The sequence below is a fragment of the Pelobates fuscus genome, chromosome 4 (genome assembly GCF_036172605.1).
Source record: "Pelobates fuscus isolate aPelFus1 chromosome 4, aPelFus1.pri, whole genome shotgun sequence".
Lineage (NCBI taxonomy): Eukaryota > Metazoa > Chordata > Amphibia > Anura > Pelobatidae > Pelobates > Pelobates fuscus.
Window position 1 is genome coordinate 146,923,095 of NC_086320.1, and position 18,743 is coordinate 146,941,837.

The 18,743-nt window shown below is 40.2% G+C and overlaps 1 protein-coding gene across 2 annotated transcripts in view; it reads right to left on the reverse strand.

Moving 5' to 3' along the window:
- Window positions 1-2,264: 2,264 nt before the first annotated feature.
- PARD6G (par-6 family cell polarity regulator gamma) overlaps window positions 2,265-18,743 on the reverse strand; it is a 129,191-nt gene continuing 112,712 nt past the window's right edge. For both annotated transcript variants that reach the window (XM_063450491.1, XM_063450492.1), the window contains exon 3: window positions 2,265-4,063. In XM_063450491.1, coding sequence (XP_063306561.1) covers window positions 3,201-4,063 — 863 coding nt within the window. In that variant the 3' untranslated portion in view covers window positions 2,265-3,200. The remainder of the gene's footprint in view (window positions 4,064-18,743) is intronic.

Consider the following 18,743-nt stretch of genomic DNA (forward strand, 5'->3'; position numbering starts at 1 on the left):
AAAAGTGCAGATTTCAATAGAAAGACACTTTTATAAACTGACCTGGTTACATTACCCTTTGCTTTCAAACAGACAAAAGCTCCGGTTACTTCCTGGGGTTTGGTTAGCTCAGTGGAGCTAAACTCACGAGGTAGCAATTGCTCCGAGCACCTGTCTTGCAAAGAATTTTCATTGAGCTGCATTGGAATGTCTGTAATTGGACAGCCATAGAAGGTCTGGGCAGGGTTAGAAGGGGAGAGTTTGCAAAGGCAGCAGACAAAAGAACTGCAAGTTTTTTTTTTTTTTTTAAATATACCCCCCAATGTAAAAATGCATAATTAAATACAAGCAAGTTTTCATTTGGGATATATGTAAAACAGTGATTATTTTGTTGTATTTGGTGGAGTGTCCCTTTAATAAGCTTCATATCTGATTTATCCCTTGCTTTAACTGAATGTATTGGATATATTTGAAATGAAAAATGTTCTATTAAATTTGCTAGACATAATTTCTATTATTGCAAATGACAATTACCCTTATCTATAATGGTTTATTTTTTTTTTTACTGTTTCAACAAAGTGAACTAATTTTAGAACTTTCCTTTTATTATTTACATATACATTTCCTCTATGCACCAAAATAACTTGCTTAATGAAGCAGTTTTGGTGTACATATCATGCCCTTGCTGTCTCACTGCTCAATCATCTGCCATTTTACGTAGCCCCAGTCACACTTCCCCTGGGTGTGATTTGCACAGTCTAAATGGTTTCAAATTAAATCAGATCCGCTAATGTGTTTACGTTAAAATATTTTATTCTTTTTATCTTCTGCTCTGTTAACTTAAATCACACATAGGAAGCTCCCGCAGGTTCTAGCAGAATATACTTACTATACTGAGAGGGTAGTTCATGCGTGGAATAGCCTTCCAGCTGAAGTGGTAGAGGTTAACACACTAAAGGAGTTTAAGCATGCGTGGGATAGGCATAAGGCTATCCTAACTATAAGATAAGGCCAGGGACTAATGAAAGTATTTAGAAAATTGGGCAGACTAGAGGTGCCGAATGGTTCTTATCTGCCGTCACATTCTATGTTTCTATGTTTAATATTTACAGAGCAAGAGATCAGGAGTTCTAAATGAAACTGAATTTGCAATAAGGGGAGTGTAAACATTAGAAGACTCTTTGCAGGAAGAGTTTAGGAAGACTGTGCAAGCTACATGCAGGTAGGTGTGGACTAGGGCTGCATTAACAAAGTGATTTAACTCCTAAATGACAGAATTGAGCAATTCCACTGCACGGGCATGATCTATGTAACAAAACCACTCAATTGACCTAAAGCTTCTTCAGTGCTTATAGTGTGCCTTTAGGCATCATCGGTGTTGTAGAATTGCAAAGCTCATGTTGCACTGAGTGTCATACACCCACTCTAAGCTCTGAGAGTTGCTTAGTTCAGAGGGGCTAGGTAAGAGCTGCAGTTCTGTCAGGCAGCCAATTATGTCCATTGGCAACATGGTGATGTGGATGACACACAGACAATTGGGCGGCTCAACTCTCTTCTCTCTCTGGAGACAGAGCGGAGTCATGGATAGTTGTAAATCACAAAAAAAAAAAAATATTTAATTTCCCTTATAAGTTTCTTTTTTTTTTTTTCCAAGAAGTCACACCGGTAATTCTATAAGAAGTGTAACATATTGTGTTTTGTTTTAACTACTCCTGCTTCCTTCAAAAAGCCACACCGGCTTAACCATTTGTATGCCTAAAACACAGACTGCAAAGCACACCTATCATTCTATCTTTATTTAACAGATTTCTTTTGCATGTACAAGTGTATAAAAACAAGTAGGAGATGGAAACTGAATATAATTTCATGTTGAAAACTATAAAAACAATGGAATGCGTTTATTTATAGCACTTAAGTTGATTGATCTTTTCTGAAAAAACTAAACATATAGAAAATGAAAAAACAAAAACAAAACAGGATCTTAAAAGTACAAAGAACAGAATGGCGCTTTGTTCAGACATGATTTGTATGATAAAGTTAAAAGTTACATATAGTGGTATGATATTATTTCCCTTTAATTCTTACCCAAGTTCTTAGAATGAACACAGTTCTGCTTTAAACAAGTAGAACATATCCAGCTAGCTTTAAAATGCTCTGTCTTGATTCACATATAAATAAATCGGTCCGTCCAGCAGGGCATTTTCAGATTGTTTGGTGTTTATACTTACAGTTAAAGAAACATCAGGGACAAACAATACTGAAATAAGCAAATCAGTAGATTAACAATGATTCAAATCTGTGTTTACTAGAATGTAACACAGAAGAATGTTCCGTAAGTTAAGTTAAAACATGTTTTGGCCTTGCAATATTTCAAAAGTTCCACAGTGTAACAGTAAGAGTTAGCCAATCTGAAAACCATTTTTTTTTTCTGTTGACATTCCACAGGAAATACGTCAGACATTACTGAGACAGCATGTAACACTTATACTATGATATTCATAGGGTACAAACAAAAAAATACAAAATATGAAGCAACCTCGAGGCACTAAATGGAAGTTTCTCCCATACCACAACTAAGAGGAAAGGAATAACGTTTTACAGGTTGTACCACAGTTGACCAGCAAGTGGTGCTGTTGATTCAAGAAATCCTGATAATATGCTGCCTTGTTTCTTACAAAAAATAGAGACATCTCATTATTGGGACACATAATTGCTTTTAAAAAAAAGTTTTGTTTTGTTATTATTTTAAATTAGAAAACCTAACTCAGCAGCTTTAGTTGAAACAATGTTAGTACTTATCAGTGTGTACGGATAGAGAAACAAACACGATGCGACATGTTTGTTCCCACTGATATAAATGTACAGGATACCCAATGAGTGGCATTGTGGCAGCCAAACCCAAATGCTGCAGTTCCCCTGATTTCTACATTAAAATTTTGGTTTTCATTATTTACAAAATCTTGGTTAGTTCAGTATGAAAAGAGATACTTTGGTAAGTTGACTATGTGCAGTTCAAAAAGGCAGAGAGAATGCTGAACTCTAACCAGCTGTCCTGCACACTCATATGTCCAAGGTTAATACTTTTACATCCTGAAGCAGAGTAAAACATCACTAAGTACCATATTGACCACTGAATTTCTACATTATTTAAGTGGCCTCCTTTCTAAATGTTAATGGCTCTGCAAGTTCTGGCTGTGTCATCATGCAATGCTTGGTATTCCCTAGAGTGTAATAACAGTGCCATCTTCCTCTATGCCCCCCTTGGGAATCACTAAGCTGTTCCTAGGGTCAGCTTTTAAACTGCTAAGTATTTTGTGAATGCTTCCATTACTTTCTCGCCCAGAATTGCTGAAGCTCAAGTCCTTTTCTAATCTGTGGCTCAAGCTGCTGCCATTAATCCTGGACAGGCTGCCTGAGGGGAGGCTTTGAGATTTTGGAATGTTACGAGGTTCAATGCTACCCTCAATAACAATATCTGCATCATCGTCACTCTCCATATCATCCGGGTGGAAATTCTGCAGAAGGTGAGCAGATGGTAAGCTGTGATGGCTAGCTGTGCTGTCTGTAGATTGCCCAGAGCTTCCGGACATCCGGCTGCTCCGAATGACATTGTTCCTTTGGTTTGCAGGTTTGACTGTGATTATAAGGTTATGGCTGTTTGCAATCATCATATCAGTAACCTGGTCAAGTGTCTTTCCTGCAACTTCAATACCATTCACTTCTAAAACCTCATCGTTAACAGCAAGCAATCCTGTGCTTTCAGCCAAACCTCCAGGGACCATCCTGGATATGAATATTCCTGGCACTTTCTCCAAACCATGTGGAGTCACCCTGACACTAGTTCCATCACGAATATAGAACCCAAGTGGCTTGTCACATCCGTGCCTGTATAGTCTGACCCTCCTGTGTGTCTCCGGAAGTATATCCACATCAATGATAGAGGACACGGGTCTGAAGTCATGCGGCATACTGATATTAATGTGAGGTTTCTTATGGCGAAGACTGTCATTGCGAAGGGCCACCAAAGCATTCTTCTTTCTCCTGTTTAACGTAGCTGTCCCGAATGTGCTGTAATCTACTTCTTCTGCAAAGAGAAAAGAAAAATAAATAAATATAAAAAACCTTGGTATGGTTTCTACAGCAATGATCTGCAGTACAATACCCCTTTAATCATTTTTCAGACAGACACACAGTTTGAATACAAACTTTTCATGCCACATATATAAGGATTTCAGTTAATTTATTTGTTAAAGATACACTGGTGCATATAATATTTTGTTAAATTAGGTTGACTAAATTATACTAAATACTCTGAAACAAGATGAAAAAAATAATAATTTACCGTACATATACGCAGTAAAATAAAGACATAAAAACTTAATTTTATATTTGTGTCTGCAGTTATGCCAGTTGAAATATTTTATTGACCTATTGCCAGATGATTACACATAAAATTAAGCCTATATTGAACAGTTACATTTATAAGTGAAGACGTAATTACCTTCTATTAAATAATATTGAGAAAATATATAGTAAATTATTTGGCATTCAATACATTATAAATGCATGGGAAGGGTTTATTTTTGGCAATATTTTTTTTTAAATAAGTGAAATTAGATCCATGCCATAGGCAGACCCTGAAAACCACAAAATTGGAACCTTTAAGGAAGGGTGGTCTTATTACTATGCTTATTTGGTTTTACTTTCACTATAAATATCACATACAACTTACTGGCACCCACGGAGTTTACATTGCTATGAGTGCGGCACAGAGCTGTAAATAGAAGACATTTGACCCCTACCATTTGCAAGAATAGTTAATACACAAGATGCTTCACACATAACAGTGTATCCACTGCTGAATGAATCACTGTTGCAAACTTGGTAATGCCCTTGTCTAAATTATGGTCGAAATTGTCTAACAATATTATTAAGATGCACACTTTGATATGTCTAATACGAATACAATGTCTGACACTGAAACCCCCGACAAAGAATATAGACAACATTATTCAACTTCCATTTCAGATTCAGCTTTTAATCATATTATAAAATACTTAATTTCTAACTTGGTGCTTCTTTCCACAAACGTTTAGAAGTTTTGTTATATAGCGAGAATTTAACTTTTTCCTAATGCCCATACATCATTGCTAATGCAAACAAACTTGAGACTCGCACGGCAGATCCTGAGGATAAATAATGCTCCTGAACATAGGTGAACTCAACCACTGTGCATATTATTCATATAATAACGGTTGCCACGGATGTGGTATCTTCAGCTCCATTAAAAGGAACACCATAGGTTTAGGAATACAGAAAGTAGTCCTAATGCTATAGTGTCCCTCTGCCTAGCTCAAAATAGGTCCCACTCCAGTTTGCCATAAAATAATAAGAATAAAAAAAATGATCAAGTTTTACTTACCACTCCAGTGATGTCACAGAGGAGGTATGGCCTCCTCTGTTATGGTCAAATTTAATGATTATTTTTGAGGTACATTGGTGGCCAAAAAGAGCATTCATGGCGAGTGACGCACGTGCATTCAAACTGTCCTATTGGAAATCATTGAATCAATGCTTTCCTATGGGGCTTTGGCGTTGGGGAATCAACATTTATTCTGTCAGTGCAACAGAAGTGCTTTTGTGGCTGTCATACTCACTAGGAGTGGACTTATTTTGCAATGCAAACATGTTTTACAATGCAGGGTTAAGAGGAAAGGGACACTGCACCATGACCACCTTATTGACATGAAGTGATCTGGGTGACTGTAGTGATCCTTTAACTGCATATATAATGTTTCAACACAATGGGAATAGTGTGGATTGTACAACAATCTATTTGACTACATTATTTGTGAAAGCAAAGTACAAGAGAAGAAAAGGGCAAGACTGACAGGACTATTTTTTGTGATGACATTAAAGGAACACTATAGTCACCTAAATTACTTTAGCTAAATAAAGCAGTTTTAGTGTATAGATCATTCCCCTGCAATTTCACTGCTCAATTCACTGAAATGTAGGAGTTAAATCACTTTGTTTCTGTTTATGCAGCCCTAGCCACACCTCCCCTGGCTATGATTGACAGAGTCTGCATGAAAAAAAAACAGTTTTCACTTTCGAACAGATGTAATTTACCTTAAATAATTGTATCTCAATCTCTAAATTGAACTTTAATCACATACAGGAGGCTCTTGCAGGCTCTAGCAAGCTATTAACGTAGCAGGGGATAAGAAAATCTTAATTAAACAGAACTTGCAATAAAGAAAGCCTAAATAGGGCTCTCTTTACAGGAAGTGTTTATGGAAGGCTGTACAAGTCACATGCAGGGAGGTGTGACTGGGGTTCATAAACAAAGGGATTTAACTCCTAAATGGCAGAGGACTGAGCAGTGAGGCTGCAGGGACATGTTCTATACTGACTATAGTGTCCCTTTAATAACTTGGTTGCAAGGAGTAGTGAAATATCTTATTTTCATTACACCCATCGAGCCTCAGCAATTCGTGAATATGTAGCCATTAATATTTGCAGTTTAGGATTTAAAAAGTCTGTATGTACTTTGCTCCTGTGAACTGGATTTGCTGCCCATCCCAGACCCTTCCATCTCCTGGAACAAAATAAACTGAAAAGGTACCAAGTTATTTCCTGGCACAGTTCAACGGCAAAATATTAATACAGGCAAAGCATAAAACAACATTCCCACTAACGACAGGAAATTTCAAATACTTTTGGCACCTTGCGCCTGATCTCAAAACAGATTTACTATGACTTAGGTTAAACACTCACAAACAAGGTTTGCCTTGCTTATTGTGGGCACTTAGAAATTGGTCATGTGACAGAAGCAGTTTTATAAATATAACATTTCAAATAAAACATAAAATAAAACCAGTGGCATATTTATTTGATTACGATACAGTGATAACTTGTAGTGTACGAACAGGATTTCCAGGGAAAGTACACGGATATATTCTTATTGTATCCACCTATAAAGTGCTATACTTCTTGTAGGATAGATTTTAAATCATGTGCTTTTATTCAGTCCTTAAAAATCACTTGTCACTGCAAGCCAGGAAAGTCTATTGCCAGCTAACAGATGGTACATTTCTACCTGCTAGAGCAAAGTTTACACTTGACAATGACTACTGGAAACGTTGTGCTCTGTATCTAGTGCTACTTATCACAATCCTGCATAGAGTAGATTAAAATCTTGTTTGAGAGGATGTGTCTTCCCCTTATGATTAAGTCAATATCATTCAGTTTCTTAGACATCCCAATTTAAAGTTACAAAATGCTGTGGTATGTGTGTTGGCACTATATAAATGACATCAATAAATTGTAAAAAAAAATAGCATTTCCTTCACCATAACAATCTGATTCCTGGTATTAAAAAAAATGTGAGTTGCACTGAGGGAATGTGGGGTTTACTAGAGAACCAATAGTGCATTTTTATCAACTAAAGCTGTGCCAATAACAACCCCCCCCCCCCCCCCCAAAAAAAACCCCAACTAAATAATACATACACACACATATATATATATATATATATATATATTTGTGTGAAGGGCTCATGATGGCAAAGAGAAATAAGACCTAATAAGTGTAGGATGGTATAAAAGTAGCAAGTCGGTTGTGGTGTGCCGAAACCGACGATGAGGTAGGCCTGAAAATAAAGAGGGCCTACCAAGAAGAAATGTAAGAAAAAGGAGTTGATAAAGAGGTGTGGGTGGGAGGGTGATGCAACGCTGACCTCGAAGGTATGGAGCCAGGTAAGGGGTGTCCCTTAAGTAGGGAAGGGGTGTGTCATACGCCCCTCCCACAAACACAGGCCAAAAGGCCTTACTACTTGTGTGAAGGGCTCATGATGGCAAAGAGAAATAAGACCTAATAAGTGTAGGATGGTATAAAAGTAGCAAGTCGGTTGTGGTGTGCCGAAACCGACGATGAGGTAGGCCTGAAAATAAAGAGGGCCTACCAAGAAGAAATGTAAGAAAAAGGAGTTGATAAAGAGGTGTGGGTGGGAGGGTGATGCAACGCTGACCTCGAAGGTATGGAGCCAGGTAAGGGGTGTCCCTTAAGTAGGGAAGGGGTGTGTCATACGCCCCTCCCACAAACACAGGCCAAAAGGCCTTACTACTTGTGTGAAGGGCTCATGATGGCAAAGAGAAATAAGACCTAATAAGTGTAGGATGGTATAAAAGTAGCAAGTCGGTTGTGGTGTGCCGAAACCGACGATGAGGTAGGCCTGAAAATAAAGAGGGCAAAAATAGAAGTTTCAACATTTTAATACAAACTACCAATATACAACTTAACAAGACATGTTCTGAAAAGCATTCCTTACTTCTTGTACAGGGTTAGGAATGTACCGTGTGTAAGCGGATGATTTCCAGCGCCCCAGTGTCTTGATAACATGAACCGGTATGTTAACACTGGAGGCTGTGGAGGCCGCTCCTATGCGGAAGGAGTGGCCTGAATAGTTAGCTGGCTTGAGTCCCAGCTGTGTTAGTAATGACCTAACGTGGGTCATGAAGTTGGTAGTAGTGAGAACTGAACCTCGTAGAACAAAAAGTGGTTGTGATGGTGGTGCCTTGAGACTCTCTGTATAAGAGTCCAGTATTTGGACGGGGCACCAACTGTTGTGAGTCGGATAGTATTTAACCTCTACGGGTGGAGCGTGTTGACTGTTTTTTGAATGAGGTAGTGTCAGGATATAATAGTCCATGTGTTTGGTTAAGTGCGAATGAAGCAGTAGGTGAGTGGATTGTGTTGTATTGATGGCGGTAAACTCTCTAGGTCTCAGAAACCCATAAAAAGCCACCTAAATAGCTGTTTTGATGACTAGTGTTGTGTTGAAGGAGAAGGGTTTTAGATCTAGTAGTTGTGATAATTTCTTAAGGATATGAAAATCTATAGGAAGCCTCTGTGCTGTATGCGGGGGTTCGGATCTTTGTATACCCCTAAGGATGTTCTTGATTTGGTATGATGACATGAAACTTGAGTTGTTGGGTTGTAAGGTCAGCATGTGATGTTGGATGCCTGTAAGATATAGTTTGATTGTGTTGTAAGAAAGTTTGAGTTTGAGGTGGCAAAAAAGAGGCAAAACCTAAAAAAGATGTCATGATGAATGGTTGTAATATGTTGTGTTCCAACAGGAATCTTTTGAATAAACTGAAAGCTCTGTTGTAGGTTTTCCTGGTATTTGTAGATAGAGCTAGTTGGGACAAAGTTCTGCAATGTTGCATGATAACGTCTAGTCCATTGTTAGCTGATGGAACAGTGGAGTGGCCGTGGCTGTGGGCGCGGCTGATGGGAGAAGTTGATGAAAGGCCTGGAATTTAAAACGAGACAAATTATCAGCTGCCTCGTTACAAATACCTGGAATATGAACACAGTGCAAGAAAAAATTATGACATGCTGCCAACCAAGTGAGTTTCCTCAAAAATCTCATGATAGTAAGGGAGTTGGAGCGACCTTTGTTGATAATGGAACAGGTTGCTTGGTTGTCTGAGTAACACCTGACTGATGAACCTGTCCATAGATGTCCCCATGCCACGGCAGCCGCCACGATGGGATATATCTCGAAAAGAGCTGAGGTAGAGAAAAAACACTCCAGGTCCTGCACCTCTGAAGGCCAGCTACCCCAAAGCCATTCGTTCCCAAAAATTGCTGCAAAACCTGTGGTAGACGCCGCGTCTGTCCAAACAGTAGGAGAAGTGTCAGACAATTGAGGGAGGAACATGCTTTTCCCGTTCCAGGAGTTTAAAAAGTTTCTCCACATGAGAAGGTCTGCCGTGGCTTGGGTATCTAGGGTCAATCTGTGTGCATCATGTAGAAACCGTGGGAACATGCTGATGAAAGCACGGCCTTGAGGTATAATACGCATGGCAAAATTGAGTGACCCCAGTAAAGATTGTAATTCTTTGCGATTGCAAGTGCGTAGTTGTATATAGAGGTTGATGTTTGTCAGAATGTTTTCTACCTTGGTGCGTGGTAGGCTAGCTTGCATGTTGGCTGAGTCTAGCATGATGCCCAGGAAAGTGATGATGGTATCTGGGCCTTCGGTCTTGGTAGGGGAGACTGGGACCCCCAACTGGTTGAATAGGCTGACAGTCTCTTTCAGGCTAGTGGGAGGGGAAGAATTCTCCTCGACCATTAAGAAATCGTCCAGATAATGTATGACTGTAGGGCATCTGGATATATTGAGTAGTAACCAGCATAGGATTTCGGCAAATGTGTCAAATATGGCTGGACTACTTTTAGAACCAAAAGTTAGTCGTGAGAAAAAGTAGTAGTTCCCTTCCCACTTGATGCCATGTAGGTGCCACAGTGTGGGGTGGATTGGTAGTAGTTTGAATGCATTTGTTATGTCGGTCTTACTGAGCCATGCACCGACTCCTGCCTGTAAGATAGCCGTAATGGCGTGGTCTATAGTGGAATATTGCAGGGAGAATTCCTCCGATGGTATTAAGGAGTTGAGGCTGGGAGTGGTAGAGGTGTGTGGTGCCGACAAATCGATAATAAGTCTCTGCTTGTTGGAAGATTTTCCTGTGACAACCCCGATAGGGTTTGTCCTCCATGTAGTGAAAGGAGGGGATTGAAAAGGTCCCAATAAAAAACCTTCTGACACTTCTTTAGCTATGAGTGTGTCAACTGCTGTAGGGTTGTGTTGGGCGGATTGTAGATTTGGACATTCCAGGATTCCTGAAGGCATATGTATGATACCTGTGTGGAATCCTTCTGATAGACCAGAGATTATGAAATCTACTAAATGTGTAGATGGATGCTGTGACAGAAATGTCGCAAGTAGGGATATGTTGATAGACGTTAGGTACTGTTTGGGATACATTTTATTGGGACACATGATTTTTGCATGTGCCCTGAAACATTTTGAGCATATATGCAACAAACGACAACCGCTGTAATTACATGTACCAACATTAAAGTTATTACATATCTGGGATTTGCCCAGAAACTTGATAGGTCTACCCAGTTTGTCTTTAGCTATTTTCTCCGTAGGACCAGCGGAGCTAGGTCCTTGCACGTGGGTATGCTCGTTAGCAGTGGTGGGACAAAAATTTGCCGAATGAGACATGGAGGAGCAGTATGCACAAGCCGGTGTCCTTAGCCCTGCAAAGTGTCTGCAGAAAATCACTGTGTCTATCTTACTCCAGTTGGACCTTGTCCCGTACTGTGAGAAGGCGCCTGACACTTTTGCAGAAAAAGATCTATGGTAATCGTAGAATGCCGATCCACCATATTTATTGCCCAGGTCCACCAGCTTGTGCATATACATATCAAATTCCTCACGCCTGTGTGGGTAAACGGCACATATGACATCCCGGTAGATGCCAAAAGCCAACACAAATTCCGGGATGGTGAGTTTCCTGTTTAGGCGTGCATCCCTGGACTTTACCACCACAGAAATATCCTCATACGCATAAGTTTTATGCTCCACCACATCCTGGGAGGCAATTAGTAGTGCAGCTAAGTTGACATCTTTACCTTCCAGGATGTCTTTCTTAAGGTGCTCAGGTATCATATGGGCAGGGTTAACCTCCTGCTCGTCAGAGGTGGTGGCTGGAGAAACTAGTGGCAACTCGACCAGTGGCGGAGGGGTCACAGTGACTGACCCAGCCAAGGTAAGGGCTGTGGTGACCGATTCCAGTTTCTCCAGCCTGGAGTTTACCTTGCCCATGGATGACATGAGGGATGTAAGCATGCCATGTATATCTGTCGGGTTAGACTGGCTAGTCCCTTCCCCTGCATCAGAGTTATCAGTTGAGGTGTGCAACAGTTTGTATAGTTCCGCTTTCCTGGCAGTCGCGGGGAAAGGAATGTGTCGTCTCCTGAGTTCGTTAGTTATGCGAGGGATTGTCCAGGACCTGAATGATGCAGGACTAGCCATGTCTTCTTCCGGTGGTGGGGAGTTTGGTCTAGCCGGAGTGCTCGGGATGGAGAAATCCTCTACCCCTTCTTGAGACATACTAGATGAGAAAATATACCGTTAGTGTTGAAACCCAGGGGATGTACTGGCGGGCTAATTATGCCGTGTGAGGCGAAAAAATTAATCTTGTCCTTTGGTGACAGGTGAGGCCCTGCTATTTGCCAAGTGGCTATGAGAGGCTCTATCTATGCGTTGGCGCGAGGGAATATTGAGGCCACCCATGTAGTGGCAGGAATTCGTAGGCCTCTCGGTGACAATAAAAGAAAAACAGGGGAAGGGAGTGACAGGTGACGCCCTCTCTAAACTTTGCGAGGCGGCTAACTAACGTGTGGCTCGAGGGGTGTATGCCTCCGAAACGTTTGAGGCGGGGTGTTGGCCTCGCGGACCTCTAAACTATAGGCGGTATGCCAAGAGGGGAGATACCTATTTGGGCCTATACCCCTAACTGCCAGTACTCTACGTCCTATTTAGGGAGAACGTATGTGACACGTGAGCAGGCTTACGTACCTGCTAGTATGTATACGTATATGGTGCGTAAGGTATAGAAAACCTGGATAAACCTAAAAGGGTAGAAATAGATATGATAGTATGAGAAATGGATCCTGTGATACTAACGTAGACTAGATATGCTGTGGTTGATTTTATTAACCGTATGTGTTGAAGGGGAACAATTAGAGTAAGGAAGTACCCCGCCTGATTTATTATGGAGAAAAACCGTAACGCAGGATTAGCTTGTAGTGTCTACATATAATGTGTATACCTGGTGACCAAATTTAAAATATATATATGGCCGTGCTACTGTAATAATCGTAGTGCAGGGAGTATGAGTTTAAACTATGAAAATTGACCATATGCAGAAAGGTAGACGTATGAGAGGTTAAACCAAAAGTGTGATTCAAACCTGAAAGTGTGAGATGTTGGGACCGTGTTCTGTATACACGATATATCGTTTGAGTATATGCAGAAAGGTCAGGAAATGTAGGTGCCATGTAAACGGGTGTACATGGTAGTGACAACGTAATATACACAATTAATTTAGAGAAAACTTTATCACATATATATACACATTATACCTATTCCTGATTAATTATCTGAGTTTCTAGTGTATGTAATTTGAGTACATAAAGAAAAGTCAGCATATGACAAGTGCCATGTAATGAAAAGTGTACATGGTGTGTTTAAACAGGGAGGAGAGAGAGGAAAAAAAAAAAAAAAAAACGTTTGTTTAAAACAAATTCCTAAGTGTAAATGGAAGGTACACAAAAAGTAAAGTGTTCAAGCAAAACTATGTATATGTATACCAGGATAATATCATGAACTAATAATACATGAGCCCTAACCTAGGTATAATTAATGTGACAGCATAAATTATGAAATACATGCTAAAATCGTTATATGTATATAAAACAGACTGGTATTTAATAAACTATAATCTGTATGAAAATGAATAATCCTACTATCAGGTACTAAAACTTACAAAATAGAAACAAACTGAAATAAAGGAGGGAAAAATAAAGCATAGGAATGCTACATACTTATTACTTGGTTTCCGGAAACCGGAGGGTTAATTTGCCTGAGACTTTGGCCGTAAAGCGTGTGGCCGTAAAGTGAGGCTGAAAATTATTGCGACGCCGTGGGAAGTGATCCGGGCGACGGACTTACGTTTTAGAAGTCCAGAGGACTCGATCAGCGAAGAAGACCGGGTTCTTTGTGCGTGGCTGGCCGTGGAGAGACCTGTAAGGAGTTTCCTGGACACAGCTGACACCGAAGAAAAACGCGGGTTTCTGAAAGCAAGATGGCGCCGTCCGTGAACCGGAAGTGGATTCAGGATGCAACGCTGACCTCGAAGGTATGGAGCCAGGTAAGGGGTGTCCCTTAAGTAGGGAAGGGGTGTGTCATACGCCCCTCCCACAAACACAGGCCAAAAGGCCTTACTACATATGAAATAGTTCACAAAATAATATGTATTCCTTACACAAGATAGAGATTAAAACCTGAATTATTTTTATATTTGTCTTTTGGTACTAGAATTTGTGAAGCAAAAACAAGAAAAGAAGGGTGTTTACATTATTAGGGACATTTCAAATACGACATATTTTCTAGTTACATTATTATGAATTTAATTTTAGTAGTCACTAAGGAACCTAATTGGGTGATAACATATGCTCAAAGAAGAAAGCCTTCCAGCAGATCCATGAGTTTTGTTGTTGACTTTGCTGCAGCACTTCCAGTAATACCCATGTGGTTAGCATTTTTAATTTTGGTCTCTACGGCATAAATTATCAGACTACAAAAAGGCAAACAGTGAAATGATGCAGGTAACAAGCTCACCTATAGTGTGAAGGAGCTATGGCTCTTCCAAATGCTATTGATGGCTCACATCTTTCTCGAGTGAGTATTTTATAGAGGACATTCATTTACTTTTCCTTGACACGTAAACAACAATCAGATTGGATCCTGAATAAATCTGACAACTTTGAAAAAGTGACGTCCAGAAAAATATTTATCTCAGATATAAAAAGCATCAAACGTAACATGGTTATCCCTGGAGAAAGGCCTCGTGGACATAATGTTTGGGGGAAAGATCTGAGGCACGAGCTTCTCTCACTGGCAAACTTATAGCTGTTACTATAGGGAATGTTGAATGACTTGTCACTATTACATGTTTGTTTGTTTTTTGTCATATTATGAACTTTATATTTTACTGAGGAAATAAATGATTTTGTTGCAAACTGTTTAAGTGGTGGGCGTCCTTACATTAAATATTTATATTGCTCTTCATAAAATAATCCCTGTAACTGTGGATTAATCCCACTGGACTGCTGAAACACAGAATAGGAAACTTTTCTTTTTTGTTACTTGGGATTTCTCCCAAAATGATGCATAATTTGAGACCGAGCAGGATAGGAGCCTTCGTGACAGGTGAGACCCAGGTAAGTGGGCAAACCATTGAAAAACTTTTTTCCCCATTACCAGGCAACGGTGCCAGGGTACTCCTGACATGATGACCAGTCTAGTGGGCTGCAGTAATAGAAAGTACAGATTGCGTATCGCATCACTTGCGGTTATTATTGAAGGTCTGCCTTACAGTGACAGGCATTGTGATTGCTGTAGATGCTGGTCTTGGGGGAGACCTCCATATACCTAACTATAGAGGCATCAAGTAAAAGCCTGGCCTTGCCATTTCATGGAAAAAAACTGCTTCCTGTGCACACCTGTAACATTCACAAAACAAGCTTTGATGTTGTACCCTGTATGATGACCACCACATACAGGTTATTTAGAAAGGGATTTTCAATGTTTTATTCAATGTAACAATTTTCAGAGAAGTGTCCGTTTCCATTTAAGACACCTGGCCTCTTAATAGATTTACTGTTTCTTTAAATAACAGCACATAGCGTGAAATATCTACAGAAAAATGACCACTCTACAGCTGCTATCAGTTTACTCAAATGGTTTAGTAAACCTGGCTATGTTAAGCTCTTTGCAGAACTGCACCCAGAGCACATGGGCCTTTAACTGCCACATATTCTGTAGGCTACAACAACAGACAGCATATAATAACATTAATGTTTACACTTTAATTCTTCAAAGCTATTTTTAAAAGGATCACCTCAGCACCAGGAGACAACATGCCCAAATATATTACATTCCAGTGCCGTTTGTTAGAATTTGGTCTACTCTGTCCTTTCACAGTCATTACCAAACAATAAAGAATCTTTAACAAGGCACATTCATCTGATCAGTCATCATTAATGGGTAACAAACCCATACTGACATTTTCATTAGACAAATACCAGGAGGTATTTACAGAGAGGAACCAGAGATTTCAGTATAGTTTCAGTTATGGTCATTCATTATTACAAATGTAACAAATGACAAATCACAATGTTAAACAGGTATTGTAGCTTCACAACTGTAAATGATATTTTAGCGTTTAGTAGGGTGAATAACACCAACAGAAATAAGTAAAAACAAGACGTGTAACTTGCTTAGTTCAGAGATAAAGTCCAGATTTTTTGGCAATTTGCAAGTGTACGAAGTTCCAAATGAATAGAAGCCAAAATTAAAACGATCCATAACAAATCTAATAGATTTTTTGAGATCTACTAGTTTTGATAAGGTTGGCAATTAAGGGAGTATTTTACTAAACAAATGGGCTTTCCTCAACTTTGATCTTAAGGCAGTTTAGCAGATAACTCCCTAAATTGTTACTTTCTAACTTTGTTACTACAGATGCTCCTCACTTTACGACCTACTCGCTGAACGACTGCTCGGAGTTATGACGGACGCTGAGCGACTCAAATCAGGTCGTTTTCCCGCAAACAGCAACATTCGGTAAAAATTTGCAAAATTCTGTTCAGTAGACAACTCCCGAATGTTTTTTTTTTTAAAACAAAACACTGTTCAGTAAGTCCAGTTTTCTGAAGTAAAAATAAATAAGAGTCTGTGCTTTACTGCACTGTCTGACAGAAGAGACCTGTGTTTGTACAAGTACTGCACAGTATTATTATTATTGCCATTTATATAGCGCCAACAGATTCCGTAGCGCTTTAGAATAATATGAGAGGGGTATGTAACTATAAATAGGACAATTACAAGAAAACTTACAGGAAAAATAGGTTGAAGAGGACCCTGCTCAAAAGAGCTTACAGTCTATAGGATGTGGGGTGTAAAACACATTAGGACATACCGTATATACTCGAGTATAAGCCGAGTTTTTCAGCACATTTTTTGTGCTGAAAAACCCCAACTCGGCTTATACTCGAGTCACTGTCTGTATTATGGCAATTTACATTGCCATAATACAGACTGGAGGGCTGGCAGGAAGCACTTACCTCTCCTGCAGCTCCCTCCTCCTCCGCGCCGGTCCGTTCAGCACCTCTGTCAGCTCCCAGTGTAAGTCTCGCGAGAGCCGCGGGGTCATAGTGCGGCTCCCGCAAGACTTACACTGGGAGCTGACAGAGGTGCTGAACGGACCGGCGCGGAGGAGGAGGGAGCTGACAGGAGCTGCAGGAGAGGTAAGTGCTCTCTGCCAGTCCCCCTCCTCCCCCCCACTGAACTGCCAATGCCACTGGACCACCAGGGAGTGAGATCCCCCCTCCCTGCCATGTATCAAGCAGGGAGGGGGGATGAAAAAAAATAAAAAAAATATTAAAAATAATAATAAAATAAAAAAAAATATAACAGAAAAAATATTACAATTATAATAATTAAAAAAATAATAATAAAAATGCCCACCCCCCACCAAGGCTCTTCATCACACTGCAAATAAATATTCAATTAATATACTTTTTTTAGGATCTAATTTTATTTAGAAATTTACCAGTAGCTGCTGCATTTCCCACCCTAGTCTTATACTCGAGTCAATAAGTTTTCCCAGTTTTTTGGGGTAAAATTAGAGGCCTCGGCTTATATTCGGGTCGGCTTATACTCTAGTATATACGGTAAATATCAATCAAATAAGGTGGGAGTGAAGCAGAGCTGGAGGAGAGAGTAGAGTGCTGCTCTTTAGGAGAGAGCAAGCGACAGGTATGTAAGGTAGAGGTTAGTCTGGGAGGCCATAAGCTTTCCTAAAGAGATGGGTTTTAAGGCACTTCTTAAAATGATTGAATACTAGAGGATAGTCTGATTGGGGTAGGCAGGCTATTCCATAGGAAAAAAGCCGCCCGCGAGAAGTCCTGCAAGCGCGAGTTGGCTGTACAGGTGCAAGCAGTGGAAGGAGATGTAATGAGCAGAGCGGAGGGGCCGAGAAGGGGCATACCTATGGATCTGTGAATAGATATAAGAGGGGCTAGAATTGTTCAGTGCTCTATAGGTATGGGTTAGCAGTTTGAATTGACTCCTATAGGATACAGGAAGCCAATGTAAGGACTGACAGAGGGGTGAGGTGTGACAGGACCGACTAGAGACTAAAATCAGGAGAAGCAGGGAGTGGGGACTAAAACATTTTTTTTTTTAAATGAAATATTAAAAAACATTTAAAAAATAAATAAAAATGCCCCGCCCGTCCCCCCCCATTTTACACACTTAACATACCTGCACAAACACTCAATGCACCAACACACACACACACACACACACTGAATCCACTATACACACACACACTGAATCCACTATACACACACACACACTGCATCCACTATACACACACACACACTGCATCCACTATACACACACACACACTGCATCCACTATACACACACACACACTGCATCCACTATACACACACACACACTGCATCCACTATACACACACACACACACACACTGCATCCACTATACACACACACACACACACTGCATCCACTATACACACACACACACACACACACACACACTGCATCCACTATACACACACACACACACACACACACACACTGCATCCACTATACACACACACACACACTGCATCCACTATACACACACACACACACACTGCATCCACTATACACACACACACACACACTGCATCCACTATACACACACACACTGCATCCACTATACACACACACACTGCATCCACTATACACACACACACTGCATCCACTATACACACACACACACACACACACTCTGCATCCACTATACACACACACACACACACACACACACTCTGCATCCACTATACACACACACACACACACACACTCTGCATCCATTATACACACACACACTCTGCATCCATTATACACACACGCACTCTGCATCCACTATACACACACACACTCTGCATCCACTATATACACACACACACACACTCTGCATCCACTATATACACACACACACACACTCTGCATCCACTATATACACACACACACACACTCTGC